Source organism: Grampus griseus (assembly GCF_964374135.1).
Source record: "Grampus griseus genome assembly, chromosome: 7".
In the NCBI taxonomy this organism is placed as follows: Eukaryota; Metazoa; Chordata; class Mammalia; order Artiodactyla; family Delphinidae; genus Grampus; species Grampus griseus.
Window position 1 is genome coordinate 86,659,876 of NC_139001.1, and position 22,327 is coordinate 86,682,202.

General features: G+C 34.2%; 1 protein-coding gene across 2 annotated transcripts in view; it reads right to left on the reverse strand.

Annotated features, from left to right (window-relative positions):
- The window catches only part of KYNU (kynureninase), a 90,611-nt gene that overhangs the window by 12,941 nt on the left and 55,343 nt on the right, over positions 1-22,327 (reverse strand). For both annotated transcript variants that reach the window (XM_082658332.1, XM_082658331.1), the window contains 2 exons: positions 20,574-20,672; positions 19,693-19,766 (listed from right to left, as the gene is read on the reverse strand). In XM_082658332.1, coding sequence (XP_082514458.1) covers positions 19,693-19,766; positions 20,574-20,672 — 173 coding nt within the window. The remainder of the gene's footprint in view (positions 1-19,692; positions 19,767-20,573; positions 20,673-22,327) is intronic.

Here is a 22,327-nt window from a genome sequence, read left to right on the forward strand (position 1 = left end):
GACATAACAGCTATGACAAAATATTACTATATTATAAAAATTCAAAATGAAAACAATGTGGAACTGTGTTAACAAATCAATTAATATACCATTCATCATATTAATAAAGCTGAAGAGAAAGTTATAGAATCATCTCCATAGACCAATGAGTCATAAGAGAAAGTTCTATCAAGTGATATTTGCAACTTATGTCACAAGAGGTTAATCTTTGTAGTATAAAAATATCTAGAGATAGGGCTTCCCTGGTGGCACAGTGGTTGAGAGTCCGCCTGCCGATGCAGGGGACGCGGGTTCGTGCCCCGGTCCGGGAAGATCCCACATGCTGCAGAGCGGCTGGGCCCGTGAGCCATGACCGCTGAGCCTGCGCATCCGGAACCTGTGCTCCACAACGGGAGAGGCTACAACAGTGAGAGGCCCGCGTACAGCAAAAAAAAAACCCAAAAAACTCTCCACTTAACTAATGATAAGAAAAATACAAATGAAAGCTACATTGAGATACATTTGCTGTCCTCTTAGATTAGAAAAAAATTCCAAAGTTTTATTAAGGACTCTTTTAGTATTAACATGTTTTATAAGTAATGCTCATGTATTATTGTGGGAATATGTATTATTGATGCACCCCTCTAGAAAACAAATGAGTAACAGCTATAAAATTTACAAATACATGTATTCTTTTACCTGGCAAATTCAATTCTGGGAGTTTTTTCTCCAGTAGAACTTGTACAAGTATGAAGTGAATTATGTATAAGTGTAGCCATTGCCTCCCTTTTAGTAATAGTCCAAGATTGAAAATAACCTAAACTTCCTTCAATAAAAGACTAGTTTTATAAATTATGCTAAATTTATATTATAAAATATCACATAGTCATTATATCAAAAGTGAATGAGAATGAGTTCTGGGTCCTGAAAGGGAATGATTGCAAGAGATAAGAAACCAAAAAATAAAGATATACAATAGAACATGTAGTATCTTTTATGAACTTGATAATTATCTTGCTTATCTTCATTTTTCTCCCCCAACTAGAATGTAAGCTCATGAGATCAGGGACTTGTCTCCTAGTGTTTGTAGAAGAGTGTTTGTAATGTGGATGTGTGACGAATGGTAAAAGATTGTTAGGAGAAGCATGAGTTCGGGCAACTGACTAGTGTGGTGATGGTCAGGGGAGGCTTTGACAAGGAAGCTAAGCAGAAGAATGAGTATATTTCAGCAAAAGAGGAAGGAAAAAGTGTTCCAGATAGTCAAATAGCATATTCAAAGGCCCAGCACATATGAAGATTATGAGGGCAAATTTCACACCACCTCCCTTTTCAACTTTTATATTTTTGTGTGTGTTATACTGTTTGACTTTAAATGAATTCTGCTGATGTTTTTATTGAGTTTACTAAATTTCTAGGTGTAGACTTAATATTCAACTTCAGAATTGTTTTCAAATGATTTTTCCAGAATAAAGCTCTAAAACTTATTAGAAAACTGATGATCCAGTTTGGGTTCTGCTCCTGCTATGTATGATATTTTTAGTCACATATTAATTGCCAGTTTCTCTTGACTTGAAAAATCTATGGCTTCAGGGACAACTACTGACATAATATTGTTTGGGAAAAAATGTTTGGGGTGGTAAAAAAAAAACTTTGAAGGTATTAATTAAAAATTTTCTCATCATTTGCAAATAATTTTCTAAAACTTTCTTCTCCACAATGAATCAATAAATTTTATTACTTCAGGGTCATTTGTTAAGTGGAGAGCACCAAAAGATGTATACTCCTTTTAGCTTTGAGTTCAAAACAAGCTATTGAAACTTATAGCAGAGTCAGTAGTCTTTAAAAGCCAAGGCTTTTGACTTGCAGTAGATAGACATTTTGGAATTCTAATTATCAAGTGTCTCATATAATAGCCTAGCATAAAGTTTATGCTGTAAGCAGCAAAAAGAAAAGAGAATAATAAATCTAACCCATGAATCAAATGACCTTTGTGAGTGCTGAGGAATGGGAAGCTTCAGAAAGGAAAATAGAAAGACTGGATTCATATTCCTAATACAGAGCTGGGCTGCACTCCCTACCCCCAGTTAAGTTCTAGGGGATGGGAGTTGGGATGCTTGAGAGGTCAGTGGGAATTCCAGATATGTTTGGGAGGATCTAATGATAGGAAATTCCTGAGCCATGTTCCCTCAGTCCTACGTGGCAATCCAAAGGGTTTGTAAGAATCCCTCTATGCCAGGTTGGTACCATAATCTTCATACAAAAAAGGTTAGCAGAAGGGCCTGTGATAGCACCTCCATTTATAATTTAGGATCATACTAACCCAAGAGACCCAAGAGAGTATCCTGAAATTCCTGTTTCCCCAGAGAAGGAAATCGAAGTGACTGAGAAAGTCAGCATCCCCATTGGAGCTTGAGATAAAGGGCATAGGGTCATGGTAGCTCCACAGACATCTTGGAGGATGTAGCAGTAATGGGAGCAGATGACCAAGGGAGTGCCAGGTACATTTTAATGGATTCCAGGAGATGGCTATAGACAAGATGCCTCTCCTTTATCTATGTCTGGGCACTCTGTACGTCACCCATCGTGCAACCTTAGATGCCATCCTAAGGAGAGAAGGACAAGAAAAGAACTCTGAACTGACAGAGCTTAAATTCTGAATTTACTGAGAAAAGTCACTAAGTATACCTCAAAGTTATAAGACTGAATTTCCTGAATCAAATGAGTTGATAGATGAAAATAAAGAAAATAAAATTATTTGTCCACCTAAGTTTATGGTCTGGTGACATTTACATATGTAACTTACTAAAAAATTATTAAATTTCTGATGACAACTGAAATCAATTATAAAATGAAAAGTATGTTTATCAAAGTTCTCATATGTTTTTGTATTAAATATCCAGAATCAGAACCTTTCTTTAGTTAATCTGAACACATAACTGAGCTATATGGATGAGTTAAATTGAGTGGGAAAACAAATCAGTGTACAATGTAATTGTTTATTTGAGGTGCTTATATTTATCATGGTGTATATTTATTGAAAACCCATTCTTTCAGCAGGCATAAAACTGTGCTGGGTACTGAGGGGAACTCAGTATCACCTTTTCTATTGAGGCTAAGATTATGTTTGCATAAAAAAAGAGGAATAAAGAAAGGAGTTCTAGCCTGAATGAATTAGATTCATTCACTATCATTTAGTACAGAGGCATATACTATTTTTTTATGTTATTTCTATCTTTTGAAAGAGAAGAAACATACTACAGTTTGTTAAAGAGAATGATTTCTTCTGTAGTTACAAATCAAAAACATAATGTATGAGCCCTTTTGCATGTAATGCTTTCTTTGGAAACGGATTCAAAATTTTCCTCTTGGCATTTTCTTTTTTAAAAATCTGAGGCAAATACAGTGGCTATGAGACAGGGTAATGGAAAACTGGGAATTTTTTTTTCCATCTTTTTTCAACAGGTTTAAAATAAAAATTGGGAGAGTACTTCAATACTTTTTTTCTTATTTAGCAACTTTTCCTTCATTTTTGTGTATTCATTAAAAAGACTAGGTATTTATCATTTCTGTTTGTGGAGTGCTATTAAAAATTCAGGAGTATGATTTATGATTGCTGGGCATATCTGACAGAAACATCAAAGACCTAGATACATGGTATCCAAAGATACCATCAAAGACCTAGATATGAACGTGGTATCATAGGAGGAAATTATAGTTCATGCTTAAAAGTACTGATGGCACGTTCATAGCCCAAATATAAAAGGAACAAGTAAATACACGGAGGGAAAAAGTTTTCTTCTTTAGGGGAAAAAGTACTTGGACCTGAGTCTATAACTGAGGTCAAGGCATCATTTTTTATGCTTTATTTACTGAGTCCATAAAAGTACTTTAACTTTTTATCTGAAAAAGTACAAATATGATATTGTAATTTTTTCTGAGTTGCCTCATTATTTGATGATAATATGCTTCTTTTGAATTTATTCACTAAAGAGATTATATTTTTCTATCCAATGGCTTAGTACAAAAGATACTGGGAGACTAACCTTTGGGCCAGCCGCATTGGAGATTCTAATTGTTTGCCATCCATCACCCCTAGCCACCACATCTATGTCACTTCTGGATGGGAATTATATAATCCTATAGAACATTTCGGAGTGATCTATCAAATCAAATTGCTTGTTCTTATGCCAACAGGAAATCCTATTCAAAAGGCATGGTTGGGCAAAGCTTTTGCATATTGAACTGCTAAGGGAAAAAAAGGGCAGAAACAAAGATATGTTTGCTGGAAAATGGGCAAGATCGTTTCATGTCATCTTACTTATTAATCTTTGCAACAACATTCTGAGGTTGGTATTGTTTCCATCATTTTATATTTGAGAAAAGTAAGGCTTACAGAGTTTGAGTGATCATCTAAAGGAATGTAGCTAGTTAAGCCCACATCCTGCCCAGTAAGTGAGCAGAAACACTGACCCACAGTGAGAAGCTGTGGTTGATATAACATCATCAGAAGGAAGTTGAAGGAGGGGGTTCAAAGCAAGTATCTTAACAAACCAATAAGCAAATAGAAGCTGAGATGGTCAGTCCCTGGAAGCTGAGTAGAAGAGCAGATGCTAAAAGTAGACTCAGGTAAAATAAAATAGTTTAATGGAAATTAGTGTGAAGTTAGAGTAAAGTTGATGCTTGTTATAAGGGACTCTATTTCTATCATTTATGTGACTAATTAAATTACCTTTCTTTTATCAAGCTTATTAGAGTTTTCCTACATTTCACTCTATAATTCTTCAAAAATAGTTGAGACACCTTGATAGAAGCAAGAGATAGAAATAGTACAGTGAGCTGTACTAGAAATGGTTCCTGCCCACAAAGAGCTTAAAGTCTATTGGGTGTGGGTGTGACTCGGGGTAGAAACTAATTAAACAAATATTAATTCAACAAAGGGTGGGTGGGTAGCCCCCCATCTCTGACTCCTGGTGTTCATGCCTTTATGTGGCTCACAATTAAGAATTGTGGGTGGGACCTGTGTCTCTTCCTCAAGAAGAATGGATTCAGGTGACATAGCAAAGTAGAAAGAATTGAGAGAGGGAAAATGGACTCAAACCTAGATGTCTGATGTTAAACAAGAGCTAAGGAAGACAGAGTTGCTGACAGATTCTGTTAGAAGTGAGACATTGAGTGGATTGAAACCCTGAAAGAAATGAAATTAGAGACTCAAAAGGTAAGAAGTTTCAGTTTCATCAACGTGAATATTGAACTCATTAAGAGAAGAAAAGTGGAGTAGGAGAAACAGAAGAAAGAAAACACGGCTCTTCAATAGAGGCTATTTATACCATAATTCCCTAACAAGTAGTAGTAAATTGGGTGAGAGTGCTCCAGAGCAGGAGGATAATATATATGGCAGTAAAGTCTGATATCTAGATGTGACAGTGACATCACTGAACTCTGTTACCAAAGCAATTACTTGAAAATTTTCATCAAAACAACTCAACAAATCATAGTACAAATACTCTTACAGTTATGAAAAAAGAGGATAGAGGAGCTATTCCATGTTGTATGTGCTTCAAATTCCTGAAGCCAATAGTGGTTAATTGTCCCAAACTGTCACTGATTTTCATGTGATGCTTTTCTTCCTCTATGTCTTTATTCTGATATAAAAGATTAATAATTACCATATTCTTTTAATCATTTGTGGTGTCTATAATCTTAATGAAATTCTAAATATTATTTCTTGTGGAAATAATTACAACTTTCTAAAATTAATTGCTCTATACTTTCACTTGATAAAAAGTAATAATTTAAATGGGGTGTTACAACAAGAGAATGACATTTTTATCGTATTAAAATTTATTTTTACCCATAATTCCTTGTAAAGTAAAAGGATCTTAGAATCTCTTCTTTAACTCCTGACATTTTTCAGGTTATCCTGAATATTTTCATGATAAATAACATCAATGATATATGTTAATATAAGAGCCCATACTAATATAACTTTTACCATAACTAGATTAAAATTTTGAAAATCATTGTTAATTTAAATAAGAAAAGGAAAAAGAATTCTGTTTATTAAAATAGTATGTTAAAAAGATAAAGTCTTTTCCTCATATTATTTTCCAATGCTGGAAAGTGAACAACATGAAACCAGGTGACTGACTCCTCAAACATCAAGCAAAGATCTTGTAAAAATACTCAAAAGAATTTGATTTGATTTTGTGGGTTCGTCCTGATTTAGGTTCTTGTAGTTGTTTTATTAATTTTGAGAGCAACAAAAACAAATGTTAATTGAGATTTCATTATGAATCAAACATTGTTCTAAACAATCAATCTACAAAAGAATCCTGTGATGTAGATATTATTATCATCCTCATTAAACAGATGAGAAAATTGAGGTTCCAAGATGCTGGATAAATAGTCAAAGATAGGGGAATTCTCTGGCAGTCCAGCGGTTAAGACTCTGCTTCGACTGTCAGGGGCGTGTGTTCCATCCCTGGTCGGGGAACTAAGATCCCACATGCCTCACGTTGGTGGCCAAAAAAATTAATTAAAAAAAAAAAATTAGTTGAAGATAATACAGTTATTAGTCCTTGAAGCCCAAATACAGGTATAGACCATCATGACCAAGTATATTCACAAACACATGCAAAATCGCCTGGGCAGTCTTTTTTTTTTTTTTTTTTAATTCATCAAGGAGTCTAAAAAAACCCCAATATTCCTTAGATTACTTAAATACTACGCTTAAGGTTCTGACCTGGCAAAATGCCAGGCTAGATGACAGCCACATTTTTTTATACACAATGTTTTTCCTTCCTCAAAAAAAAAGTTTTTTGACTCTGTCCTTTCATAATCACTGTAGTCAGTTTCTTTTCTTCAAAATGCATGGACCTAGGTATCTAATTTAATGAATCTGAGTATGTGTATCGATCATATATTACACCTTGAAGTCTTGACAGATGGAATGGGGGCTGTTTAAAGTAAAATAAAGAAATGATTATTTCAAAGAATATTTATTCAAACTCAAAATACATTTCTAAGAACCTAGGGGAAAATTAAATTCATTTTAAGACTCCACCACTTGGAATGCAGGAAAGGGAAAATCAAAATACAAAAGAAATGTAATATAAATGAAATCGTGGCATGAATTCTAAAGACAAATATTCTAAAGCTAATGCAGTAAAATTAAAAACCATTAAATTAGCTTATAAGTAGCTATTATCACAAGCTCATAAATCATATCTACAAATTGAATATGAACAATAACAATCAAGATGCAATCTCATCATACTAGGATAGAAATTTGAATCTTTTGCCATCAAAAATTAAAAATCAAGCAGTGAGTAAATTTACTTAAAATGAGGATGTTAACAGAATTTTGAGAGAAGGTGTTGGGAGAGATCCAATAAATAATAAAAAGTAAAGATTTTAATATGCTTTTTGTTCTTGAACATCATAAATTTCCTAAAAGGAGTTTCAAATAAGTATTATCAAATGGAAAGCATCACTTACAATAAAGGCATCTTTGAGCCATGATATTCAGGTTCAGTAAGAGGAAGCCACTAGGGATCCAATCAATATGATTTTGGATGCTAAGAGTTATGAAATGAAATATCAAAATGCTCCTTGATCTCCTTAGCAAGACTTTAATGGCAGAATCTCCAGTATGAATCCCTAAATATTTCATGCACTGAATTAATTTAACTTATTCTGCAAACCCCTTACCTCTCCTCACCCCATACCTCACCAAAACTAAACAAAACAACTTATCCTGGTTTTCTTAGCTTATGTTAAAAGTGCAATTATTCATTGGAGCAAAATCCCACATATAAAGAAATAGATCACAATCTTTTCTAAGGAAGTACATTTGCATTAAAAACTGCTTTCATGATGTCCTTTAATTTGGCAATTTATCACCACACATTTAATAATTTAAGTCTGTGCTTAGGAATATAAACCTGACTGGGAGTAAGTTTCTTTTTTTTTTCTTTTCCTTTTCCTCTTCTTTTCCTTCTTCCTCTTTCCTTTCTTCTTCCCTCCCCTCCCCACCCCTCTTCTCTTATTTCTCTCTCTCTCTCTCTCTCTCTCTCTCTCTCTCTCTCTCTCTCTCTCTCGGGCACAACTTAGAACTAAATACAATTGTCTTACTGCTTTCATGGTTTCAGAAAATGTGTTGAATCAACAAAACTGTTATAGCATTACAAAAAAAAAGGAACATTTGGGGTACAGCATAATTGTTTATTTTTAAACAAAATCTGTAATAGCAATTGTGAATAAGTTTGTCTGTTATCTCATATCCTAATGTCCTCTATAACCGAACCTCAAGTGAAAGTATATTACTTAAAATCCTCATCAAATAATCAGGTTTCACAGAATCAAAAGTTCCACAAAGGTTGTTTTATTGAGGATGTAATGAGAAATTTATTCATTCAAATAGCTTTTATATAGTCTTAATTTTCATAATAAAAAATTTGGTAGCTGAGCTTAGGAAATGTGAACATGGTACTCTTTCATACTTGAGAAAATGAAAAAGATGAGAAAGTTACAGTAAAGTTTGTTATAAATTTGTCTGAACTTACTGGGCATTACTGTATCCACCTATTACAAAAAAACAGAAGGGAAGAGGGTCATCAAACTCAATATAACCGATGATGCACAGATTTCCATTAAATTGGTTTTAATTTCTGAGTTATCCCTATCAGCAGTTTACCTTATTCGAAAGCTTCATGTTTATTACTGAAGAATCAGAGAGTTTGAAAACTGGAAGGGAATCTTAAAGATGCCCCGGCCTAACTATTTATTTTTCCCATAATCAAACCAATACCTGGAGAGGTGATGAGACTTGAATTTGCAGTCTTGTTCCATATGAGCAGTCAATGGCACCCCTTTGTTTTTAAGATAAAAATCAAAACTCCTTAACTTGAAACACAAGGACCTCGATGATCCTGCCTGGAACACCCCACCACTGCCTGTTCCCTTTCAGTCTGACTAAGAGTTAGGAGACTTTCTCCAACGTCTCTCTTCCTTTTCCCTGTCACACAGAATGATAAATCCCAAGAAAACAGGCTTATTCTTGTCTGTATCCCCAGGGTTTGCATACTGCTTTGCCTGTAGTAGATGCTCAAGAAATATTTTTTTAGTTGATAGTTGAAATAACTGTATGACATTTGAGTATTTTAGTATCATTTGGACAGACATCAGTCTGATTCTCCCCTCATTCTTGTCCCTCTAGCCAAACTTTTCTCTATGTCCTCTAATTTCCTAATAACTTTTAACTCTGTCCTGCTTTCTTTATCCCTCTTGCCATTACTATATTTTAGATAGTGAGTGGCTCACTTCTGTGTGATTGCAAACATCACTTAACTGACATCCACATTTCTGTTTCTGACCTCCTTCAGAGTGCTGCCACCTATCTTTTGTAATAAATCTAGAAGCCTACAACTTCTCATCACCTCCTTTGCTGCTCCCCTGCTTTGAATTGTTGTCACCTCTTGTCTGCATTCCTTAATGGCTCCCCAGCAGGTCTCCCAAAGTCTCCCAAAGTAAGGTGTCCCTTACCCTCCTACAACCTATTCCCAAGAAAGCCACCAGAATTATCATTTTAAGTTTGCTGTCATGTCACTTTTCAGCAAAATGGGCAATGTATCCCAAGTCTTTACATTGCCTTATAAGGGCCTGCATTTTCTGGACCACTTTGTCTCACTCATCTCAAGCTTATTCATTCTATTCCAGCCATGCTGGCTTTCTCAACACACTCTTGTCTTTGAGCTTTTGATAAAATACTCCCACTGCCTGGAGCCCTCTTCACCAAATAATTATTTGGTCCAGTCTCCACCTCATTCACCTCTTCATCCATATTATGTTTTCCCAATGGTGAGCTTTCCTGAATGCCTTTTTAATACTGTGCAATGCCAAGGATTCCACAGAGTATTCTTTTTCTTTTTTTCTTTTGTCTGCGTTGGGTCTTCATTTCCGTGCATGGGCTTTCTCTAGTTGCATTGAGCGGGGGCTACTCTTTGTTGTGGTACACGGACTTCTCTTCGCGGTGGCCTCTCCTGTTGTGGAGCATGGGCTCTAGGCATGCGGGCTTCAGTAGTTGTGGCACGTGGGCTCAGTAGTTGTGGCTTGCGGGCTCTAGAGCGCAGGCTCAGTAGTTATGGCTCATGGACTCAGTTGCTGTGCGGCATGTGGGATCTTCCCGGACCAAGGCAAAAACCCGTGTCCCCTGCATTGGCAGGCAGATTCTTAATGACTGTGCCACCAGAGAAACCCCACAGAGTATTCTTATACCTCCTTTTAATGTCCTGTTTTTCCAATTGTCTATAGGACTTATCAACTTCAAACATATCATACAATTTGCTCTTTATTATGTGTATAATCTATCTTTCTTTACTGGAATGTAAGCTCTATAAGGGGAGGAATCTTTGCTTTATTTGTCCATATATCCCAGACACTTAAAAAAAATGCCTGGAATATAGTAGATGCTCCATAAATATTTCTTTAATGAATGTAAATGTGGTACAAGGACATTATGCAGCTGTGCCTTAAAAGATTATAAGTCAAAATTCTTCCACAATGTTCAGTGACAATATTAACTTCTTTTCATGAACAATTGTATACTTTTTTCCTCTTTCTTTTTGGTTAGTCCAAGCTCTATTCATCTATAATCAGCCAAGGTGTTTCTTCAAGCCTCCACTGACAGTCTTTTCTAAGCAAGCCATCCAATAGGATGACCAAATGCAAACAAGGGTGACTTTGAGCATACTAAAATACTGCCTTCAGGGAAGTAATATCAGTTGGGTGGAATATGGGCAGGTTGCGTGGGTACATAAGTATCCCAGAAAGTCTTTAGGCCATTTCTCACAATGAGGCATTAATATTGCTAAACTACCATGCAGAGTGAGAAGAAAGGCTTGGGAAACAGGAACACAATTGCTAAAGTTCAAGTAGATATTGAAATTCAAAAATAACAGTAGTTCAGGCACATATAGGAAAGGTGGAGCTACAGCATAGGAATAAGGATCAGAGAAAACAGATATAAACTATAACAAAAGGCAAAAAAACAAAAGCTCAACTAAAAATGAGAGAAGGAGCAAGGAAAACCTAAATCCAGGCAGTTGGGGAACAGCATATTTGAAGGAAAAGTAAACTTACGGCTAAGTGATAGAAGCAGATTCAAAGGTGCTAGTGACAACAAAAATCTTGACAAAACAGGATGTTTCAGCCCGTGAATTGTGCATTCATCCCTTGATGTCAGCAACTAGTCCCTAAGCATGACCATTATAAGGCTCAATATGGCCATGACATTAGACAGGTAAAATATTACCAACTCACTCTTAGTAAAGATCTTTATCAGTTCCTATTTTCTAAAAAAATTCATCTATTCACAATTGCTCTGCTCTGTTCTAAGTCAGCTGATTTAACACTGCTTTGGAAAGGAGTTGTGGATGTATGGGGGTTCAATTCCTTTTCCTCCACTCATTTGCCCAATCATAATGTAAATATCATTAAGATAGAGTGCTTTACTTGGTTCTGTTACATATTCAATTACATCTTCAAATCTTACTCAAAAGGAGGCTTGTTAAAATATGTTCAGTGAGCTAACAGTATGATAAGCATAGTTATAAGAAAGTACTTCCTGTTATTGTAAGTTTTGGTTAATGAAAATTGTTTCCTGAAGATTCAGAATAATATGCTGTCCTTACAAGAGCTAAATCAATATTTTCTTGGTGTGAAAGCTTCATTAAGAAAAAATTTCTGCATATGATTCATTGAAATGTATTATTACTATAAAATATTGGTTTATAATCTGTGGTAACATTGATGCTAAAAGCACAAAACACATCAAGAAGATGTCTGAATTTAGGACTTTAGAAAGAACTATTTGCAATGTTGATTAAAATACTCATGAAGGACTTTTGAAGTTGTATATAGCTGGTTTTCATGGATATATTTGGTCTTTGTAGAAGCATATGGAAATGCATATTTAATTTGACAGTATTTTGCAAATCATACCCACTTCAGAATACCTTGCAAAGTAGAAATGCTTCCATATGCTAGAAGATGGTTTGTCTGTTATGCTGAGAGTAAAGAAAGAGCCATATATCCAACAACAAAATTTTAAAAATATTTTCTTGGGCGTTGTGCATTATGAAAGTAAAGGAAAATTCAAAGGACAATGTCCTTGTACTTAAACATTTAGAATTAATTTAGTCAATTTTTCAAACAATCACATTGGACATACTAAGATGAATTCTCACAAGGATCACAGGCCCCCTTTAAAAAAAAAAAAAAAGAATCAAATGGGCATTTTCTGCCTAGGTTTCCACGCCTGTGCCAAATCTTCTGAGACTCTGACGACATCTGATTGGAGCAAGGATTTATAAGAGAATGAAGGCAAGCTATCTCTACAAGACGTTACCATGATGGGGACAAACCTCCATCCTAGAGAAAATGATAACTCCCACTCAATCAAACCCTCTCCTCTGGGGTAGAGTTAAAAACAAGTGACCAAAGAGAAAATGGATCATAGGAATTCAGACCTCTCTTCTGAGTAATGCATTCCAAGTATTCCTGTGACCTGTGAAGTTGGCACAGCTCAGTCTTGGAAGCACCAGGACCCAGTGGGTCTGTGTGTGATGAGCAGTTTCCCAAGCTGCCCCGCACAACAGTATCATTGCACCGTGGCTGTTTTGACAGTCATAAAAAGTCAGATGGATACATGTGTTTTCTCAACAAGAACAAATAAAAGTTTAGCAGTAGCTCTCCATAGTTTATATTAAAAACCCTTGCAGATTCTGAAGGTTACTTTAGGGACAAAACTTGAAGTAATTAAAACAAGAGCAGAAGTTCTTTGACAAGTTTTACTTTTTGTGTTTAAAAGGTTCACTGACCTCATATATCTCCAGGGACACAAGTCTGCAATTTTCAAAGAGAAAATAAATTTTGAGGTTTCAAAGGACTTCAGTTTTCTCAAATTAATCTTTATGTCATCATTATCTGAGAATAGTGATTTGCGAGCAACAATGGCTTTAATGTATCTTTTTATACTGATGATTACTATTTTGGTTTTCTTTTAAGAGCCAGGATTCCTTTATCTCTTAAATTGAGAAAATCAGATTATTTACTGAAATTATTTTTAACTGTGATCATGCCTCAGTGCATAAACGTTATTTTTATGATCCCAGCTTAAATTCACACAGGAAAATTGTCTAGATGATTATGCACAGTAAAAAAGTGTCAAGCCAAGAAGATGAGGGATCCTTTTAGAGTTATTGATCTAAAATGGTTTGTGAATGAAGACAGGTATAGGTTATATGCCATGAATCCATAAATGAGTTTTCTTCAATCAAATTGTCTTCTTTTGGATCCCTTACAATGAGGCTTTGGGGACTAGGATTTGCAATAGGTGTAACCCACTCGTGAGCATGGCTCTGGAACTAAGTGTATGAAGCATACTTGATTTTACCACTGTTTATAATTTCTAAAATATTGTAGAATAGAGATAAAGAGCAATTTTATGATAATCGGCAGACTTTTAAATGTTAAGTCAATAACTCAGATTCCATAAAAATTCTACTAAAGAGTATAAAAAGATAAAGATCACCTGACATATCCCTTAAAGAAATGTCATTTAAGTAACTCTTCTTTATACTTCCTTAAATTTATGAAACTAATCAAGTGAAATCTCCCTCATAGGCAACAATTTCAACTTTCAAAGTAACAGAGAGAAAATTTACTCAGTTAACATAGCATTCCATTTTGCAGAGGAATTGTATCTGTAAGTTGGTGGTGAACCAACTTCTTCAAGCTTTTCCAAAGCAGCTCTGAGTTAAAGTTATCTATTCCTTCACTGTTCTATGGCAATATCTGAAAATTCACCCAGCAATTATTAAGAAATTGCCTTGTGGCACATATTCTATCCCTGTGTTACCTGTTATTTAAATTGTTTATTCAGCTATTGAAATGGCATCTCTCCAAATAGATTGTATGATTTAAAAATCATATGAAATATCCTATATTTATTTCTATCTATTAAAGTTTCTTGTACAAAAATCTATGTTGTTTATATTTGCTCATGCCTCCTCAATTGACTCAGGAACATTCTCTTTACTTGGTAAAGCAGTGAGCACCTTAGAAAGGATACTCGTTTTGGAGTAGGATAAAATGGAAGGTTCATCATGTTTAATTCCTAAGATTGGAAAGATGTATGAATATATTGGAAGTCCTCATTATTTGATTACAAATGGAATACTGGGAAAAGGCCATTTAAAATACATCTATTTTAAAACAGTAAACCATACTTTTTGAAGTAAATAATGGAGGAAAAAAGAATAAAAGATTTGATTGAGATGCTCTTGAAAATAAAATTTTAAATTGTAAAATAAATATAATTTGACAAAACTTACATTAAAATTATAATATGCTAATTATTAAAAAGAATAATAAATTGTGGGGTTTTTGTGTGTATTTTAACAAATGTGATAGCAAACTACAATCTTTTTTGTATTACATTTAACTTTTTTAGCATGAGCATAAAGATGATCATTTCCACAAAATTTTTGAAGCATTCATCATTTCCTTTTAATCCCTGATATTCTAGTCATTTGCTTTTGAAGTACCGTGTCTAATTTCGTCTACTTCATCTGTTAATGGTTCTGACTCTGACATATTCTCATTGTCCATGATTTTGTGATTCAGCAGTTCTTCAGTATCACTTGCATCATGAAATCCTGAATCTCTTGCAAAATGTTACTTTACAATTCATTTGCGTTAAGTTTTTATTGTGTTATGCTTATAACATTCTATAATCAGCAAGAGTCTAAACTTTTTTATGATAACATAGAGATAAATGCTAATACTAATTGGGAAAGGGTGTTTAGAAAAGGCTAATTTTATAAATGGGTAGTTCATTAGTGAAAATTTCCTACTATGACAGTTTTTGCTTCCCTACATTGTCATATATCTTGGGGACTGGAATAATGCTTTGGTAATCAGGAACTCTTGCAATTTGCAATCAGATGAAAGTAAGGGCTAGAAAGTAAGCAAGTGGTAAAGCTGGAAATGCAAATTGGTGTCTTCTACAAATGTCTGTTGTTGACATAATGACTGTGGATGAGAAACTCCTGGGCAAGAGGACCAATGGTTGAGGCATTGAGAGAATCAATGAAAAAGTGAAAGAGAAAACCTTATAAAATATAGAAGAATAATCACATACATTGGAGCAGAAGCAAGGGAAAGTAGCACACTAGAAGATTAGGGCTGTGGGAGGTACACATTAAGGACAAAGGGGATGGCCAAGTACATTTAATATGGCTGTCTGATAGGGCAGGAAGTTGTGGCTGAGAAGTCATCCATCTTAATTCATACTGAACATCTAACTCCAGAAACATGCTAAATGGGTAGAACAGATGCCCTGGGAGGTCTAGGTCATAGATCAACTAGGAATTCTGTGAAAACTCTCACTGAGAAATCTATTGATACTGGCCTGTTCCATTTGAAAGCATTTGGAGTCTTGTGAATTCACACACCTACACTTCCTTGTTCTCTCAGCGTTTAACAACAAGACCTTATGCAGGTAGTAGACAAGGATGTGATAAGTAGTAAGTCAGAAAGAATCACAGAAACCAAAACAAGGTTTAAATTATAGATGAGTTTTGGGCTATGGTATTCTCCAGTATCGCCTGGAGAAGTATGTAGAATCAAATATTTCAAGTCAGCACTCCCTAGAACAAATGTGCATTAGATGCTCTCTCCATATAACATTAATTGTACAGTTGGGTCACGCATGGTACCTGCTTATAATTTTTTAAGTCTTTTTTTCTAAATTTTCTTGATGCTTATTATTATCCTTTCTTAGACTTCCCTATATTGTTTTATAGGAAACAATGTTGTTTTCTTTTATTGTTCCTCTTTTTTTAAGTTCCCTAATAATAATAACAGCCTACATTTCTGAGTTCTAAAATATGCCTTAACCATGCACTGATGTCAGCCAGCCTCTTCTATTGGTTCTTTTTAACCTGCAAATGACTTATTATAATAAAGGAGATGACTCAAGTTCTCAATAAAGCTTTGAAAATGTTATCTCTACTTAAAGTCTTCAATCAAATACTTCTAGCTGTTTATGGAAATGTGTTGGCATGATTTGAAATTCCGGCATTTAAAAAAAATTATCAGTTGGCCCCATTCTTGGCCACTCAGAAAACTTAAAAAAAAAAAATTGTAGGAGAAACTAGCATTTCAAGAGATATATGAGACCATTTGGAGGTTTTTTATGCCAGCATGGAAAGTGAGGAACAGCAGTTTTCTTGTATGTGTTATTTCATTGGACAGGGTAAAAAAGTAAGCCATGGAAGGAATCTTAATAGCTCACATAATCCACTCCTGTTTTCATGCTAGAGTCTCTCTAAAAAAAAAGAAGAGGTGGGTGGTGGTGTCTTGAATCGCAGTCTATAGGTTCTCACAGAAGAATCTTTTTACGGTCCTCAGATATGCTTGAATCCCCTAAAACTAAAAGGTTAAATATTGATCTGAAGTCTATCAGAAAGGTCAACACTTATAAAGTTAAAAAGAAAAATTCAAGATTTTGAAGTATATTTTTTAAAGTGATACATTTCTGATTGTCAAATTCTTATAATTAAAATATTTTCCTTCATATTTCAGAGCAATAATTAACTGTGTAGACTAAATTGAAGTCAGCCCTGAAGGAAGAAGACACAGATAACATTTACTCACAACCAGTTCTAACTTTGTATAATTCTTAGCTACAGACAAGGTTTAGAATATGACACTGGAATGAGAAAAAGTGATGATAAACTAGGAAAAGGTCAAATTCTAGTTGAGAATGATAGCTTGAGTTACAATGCTTAATGCAGTGGACTGACTCTGGCCTCTACTCATTCTTTTTATTGACAAAGGTTCTTGGAAAAAGTCTTAGGTCATCATCAGGTTTGAACAATGGCCAAAATGCCTATTTAAACAAAAGAAGGAAGTGAAGTTTCTTGGTACAGATATAATTTACCAGTTGCTAATGGGAACATCATATAAAAGATACTTTGAAATTATATAATGAATATTAAACTTTTAGAATGCAGGATTACATGTTCCGGGATCCACTCACTATAGCAGGTAGGCCAACCGCCAGCCACTCCCATAATGCCCTTCTGCTCAGCCTTGATAGATATGTATGCATTATGTTGAACCATGCACCTAGAATGCCCCTCACTAACTTCCACCTTCGTCCTGTCCTGCCTCTTTATCGAAGGCTTTGACTACACAATCATTGCACTATAAATATGGGGTCAAATGATATAAAATAAAAAATGATTTAAATATATATACTTAAAAAATACTTGATAAAAGGATGAATGGACCAGGAAAAGTTATACGTACTCTTTATTTGAAATAATGTGTTTAGCCACTAGATGTCACCCTTTTTTAAGCGACAAAGTTTACTTGACAAAGTTTACAACATCAACAGCAGTTACGTTCCACTATAGGGTAGAAGTTGTTACCATCGGAATTAGTCCCTCTGATATCACATAAAAAGAAGCTTTAACAACAGACAAACGAAGAAACAACAAACAGGCTTTCCTGTAAGAAGGGCTACATGAGTCAGACTGAATTGAGTCGTCAGTCTCCAAAGCCAGATAGTTAAAATGCAACAATAGTTAATAACGTATAATTTTCAAAAAAGTTAAAAGCATGGCTCTCATACAAATATAAAATGAACACATATAAAGATCTCAATCAACTCATTAATTAGCAAGGGAGCCAATTAAGATGGTGAGGCCAGTACGAGAGAGAATTCAAGGAATAGAGACTTACAGGGTCAGTCTGAGCTTGGCAATAGGTACAAAACGGTTTAATGTCCCAAAGGTCACAAGCTGTAATCTTTAAGGCTATGTTTCCTGCTTGAGAGAAATGGTCTCTACTAGGCAAAATTCTACAAGTTAACATGCAGCTTCACATTGAGGCAACAAAATACTTAGCCTACATATATGGATCACCTGTCATGCTTCAGTGGCTATGCTAAGTGCTTTCCATGCATCATCCCATTTTAATCTCACAGTAATTGCCTATGAGGTGAATGCTGATGTTATCTTTATATAGAGGCTAGAACACTATGAAGTCAAGGACATTCTTCAGGTTATGGACCAGCAAGTGAGTGATCAAGCTGGAATGTAAATCTGGTCTGTCTGCATGGTCTTTCTCCTGGGAGCCTAGACTTAACAATTGCTTACTGGGTCTAGAGGATGTTGGGATTCTACAAGATGAGGCACATGCGAACACACTACAACCCCTCCACCCTCTCCAGTTCCTCATCCATGAAAGGCAAATAATGGTGAAAGAAATCTGAAGTTCAATAGAGATGCTGTAAAATCAGTTAAACTGCTAACACTTGCATTCTCTAGAATTTGTGTAGATTACTTACCCTCGCTTCCCTTTGCTGATTCCTCTATTGCAATAAATAAGTGGAGAGTTGGAGATGCTCAAGGTAGTGAGTCTTCACACAAAGCAAGCAATACCTTATATACTGTCTATATGGAAAACACTTATGCTAGGTAAAGTGTTATCAATGTGGTTTGCTAAAAATGAAAAAGAGACCTTTTAAAATATGTATCGTATTCCTATAATATAATATACGCTTTATATTCTTTTCAGAGAATTTGGGACAAGGGGAGAAATCTAATATACTGACAATATACTCAAGGAAGATGTCTGCCTAACAAAATACTTGCCTAAAAATGCTCTATTTAATTTTAAAACTTTAAAATCTTGTGGAAATTTTAGACATAATTAAATGAGCTATAGAAAATCATCTTAAATTTGTAAGATTTATATGCACAGAATCTCAAAAATATGAGGTGCTCCAAGCTTTATTACTAATTCACTTTCAATTCTTATAACGATTATACCACTCAACCAGTGACTGAGAAGATTCAGAAAACTAATCAAATGTCATTATATTACCTATTAGGAGTCTAGACAGTCTCCTCATCACCTACACTCTGATACAACTTTGAAAGGATTTTTTTTACAGGATATTATTTCTTTATCTCCATACCAGATTAGAAAAATAGAAACACTTAAGAGTTCCCCAGTCAAATAAAAATGTGTAAATTTGTTGGTGTATCACATTTGCATTTATACTTGCTCTAAAAAAATGGAGTGCTATATAAAAATTGAAAAGTATTTCTTTTTATGTAGTCAGTCTGTTGTTCAGTGTTCAGCTTCTTCAGTTTTCATGGATTATAAAATTTTTTAGGACAGAAGATACTCCTTACAAGACCATTTTATAAGTTTCCAGCTTTAAAGGTAGATGTAATTTTAATAATCACATACCACTTTGAAGCTCTATTAGGCACAGCTCTAGTTGCCTTTGATTTATTCATCAATGTGAGAAACCTGAAATTTTCTAAAGTCTAATTTTTGAAAAAAAGTTAAGTAGTCTCTTCGCATTAAACCATCTGCTCTGCATGATTACAGGGACTCATTTTTAGCCTTGAAGCTTCTCTTTTGTGATTAAATTTCTTGTTCAACCAAGAGAACTCTTTGGAAACCATTTATTTCCGATAAAGCATATCATTGTCCATAGAGTAGTAAAATAATTATAATCAGTCCAGATTCTTATTGGATAGCATCTTAAAGAGCTCATGTAAATTTAGCATATTATTAATGCAAGTTCATTTATTCATCACCAAAGAAGAATCTAAAGATAGTACTCACGCAGGTTTAATTGTATAGGCATGCTTTTCATGGACAAAGGCACCAGCAAGACCTCCTGCTCCTGCATTTAAATACTGGATTAAAAAAAAAATACCGGATTGAGAATAAATTAAACTGTATGGGTTTACCTAAATATGTATGACAAAAGTAAACAATGTAATAATTTGACTTTTTTGTTATGAAACCAACTTTTGACAAGATCAGAATGTGTGACTATTTGAACTTTTATAAAAAACAGAATTTAGAGTTACCTTGTTTAAAGAAAAAAAAATGAAACATAGCATTATTAATCGAGAATAAATAGCTATTACTTTTTTAGCCAAATTTTGCCCCAACTAGTAGATAATAGTTCCAGTGACATTTATCTCATTTCAGAGCTCATTCATTTCAATTATTTTGTCACAAACTATTTAAATAATAATAAAAGATTATATTTTTAAAACACTTAAATTTAAATAAAATTGGTTTTATATCCATGCTCCCTGTCAATTAACTTGTCTTCAAATGTCAGTACAAAGTTGATTCCATAAGAATTATATCTTTACTTATGTAGAAATTTCACAACATATCAACAAAAAACTCAGATCAATTTGAATTAAGTTCTAAGTGTGGAGCTTTTTTTCCAGAACCTCCTGACTTTTACAGAGCAGCCAGGGAATTGAAGGAATAGTATTCTATAGAGGATGGAAATAGCAAAATTTAATAACCTATACTATTCTATCATGTGCTCTACAGTTAACTAGAGTCAGAAAATACAGTAATGAAAGAAATGGAGGTAAGTAATTCAAATACTTAAAATTGGCCACTGATCCAGTTTTACATTTAGATTAACGTCAATATGGAATAAAAGAATAAAAATATATTAACTAGTTTGTTGATACCTTGTAGGAGCACCAGCAGGCAAAATCAACTCCCCACTCATGTAAGTGGAGTTCAACATTTCCAACTGCATGTGCCAGATCAAAGCCAACCAAACAACCCTGTGGAAGAACATAATAAATTTTGAATTCACTTAATGATTTGAAATAGTAAAGACAGTATACTTAAGAAAATCTTTGACACACTGCTGTACCATAAATATAGTTCATCCTTTGGTACAGTGACCCACAAAGTATGAGTCACAAAGTCCTGGGCATTCCCAAGACCCTTTCAGGTCAAAACAATTTTCATACCATGAAGAAGACATTCTTTGCCTTCTTCAGTGTGTTGACATTTGCAATGATAATACAAAAGCAATGATGGGTGAAATTGCTGGCACCTCAGCACAAATCAAGGTAGTGGAAGTTTGTACTGTCATTGTGTGTCAAAGCCATTCAGTTACAGCATAAAAAAGTTAATTTCACTTCTATATCTCCTTGATAAAAGTATAAAACTAATACATTTATATTAAATCTCAATATCTTAATTTTCCTGTTTTTAAGATTTAATGTGGGAATTATGCATAAGACATTTGACCATATCCTGAAGTAGGATAGTTGTCTCAAAGTAATGCACTTATGCAATTATTTGAGTTGCAAGCTGAATTAGCCACTTTAGCTTACTGGAAAACCGTTTTTGCATGAAAGAGCAACTTATATACAAACAATAGTAGGTCATACTTAGGTATTTGACAGACATATTTTGGAAAATTAAATGAGTCTGTCAATTTAAGGAAAATAACTCACAGGATTTGTTGCCAAGGAAAAAAAGTAGTTACCAAGATAAAGTAGAATTTTGGAAAACTTGTATCCACTTTTATGAATATGACCATTTCCCAGTATTTAAAGATATTTCTGATGAGTTTAGAAGTAATATATAATTTTTAAAAGAACATATACTGAAATATGTAAATACCAATATTTGTAAAATATGCATAATAATGAACCAATATTTTCCAAATGACCAACGCTTATTGTTACATATCATGCATGGATAAAAGATCTATTCAAAATGAAAAATCAGCCAATGGATTTTAATGTAACAAAGCGTAGAAAGATCAGTGGTTTGGTTTCACATTTCATACCACAACTCCCAAGAAGTTCTCACTTGTCAAATTCTGGTGTAGTATCAAAGATTATTCACAATTAACTGAAAAAGCTATTAAACTACTTTTGCTTTTTCTAAATATATATCTGTACAAGGTCCAATTTCATTCCTGTGGTTCACAAAGGAAAAAAAAAAATCAAGAGATTGAATGCAGAAGATATATAAAACCAGTTGCCTGCTATGAAGCCAAACAGTAAAGATCTCTATCTATATAAAATATCTGCCAAATATAAAACATTCCTTTTATTGTTTCTTTTAGAAACTACAGTTTTGCTTCCCTAACAATATATTATTTATGTCAATATGTAATGGGTTTGCCACTTTTGTCCTAAAATAAATAAGTAAATGTATTTTAAAATTCTGTTTTAATTAGAAATACAGTAAATATAGATAGATATAAACAATATTAAAACCTCTTTGAGGTGATCAGTGATTTTTAAGAATATAAAAGGTTTGCACTACTAAAAAGTTTGAGAACTGCTGCTTTAGTATATCCTGTTAACCTGAAGGAGTTAATAAAATTTTCAGTTTATCACTTAACCCCACATCATGTCATTTAATTTGATCAAGTCTATGCATGCTGTAGTAAATTGCCTTAGTGGTTCCGATT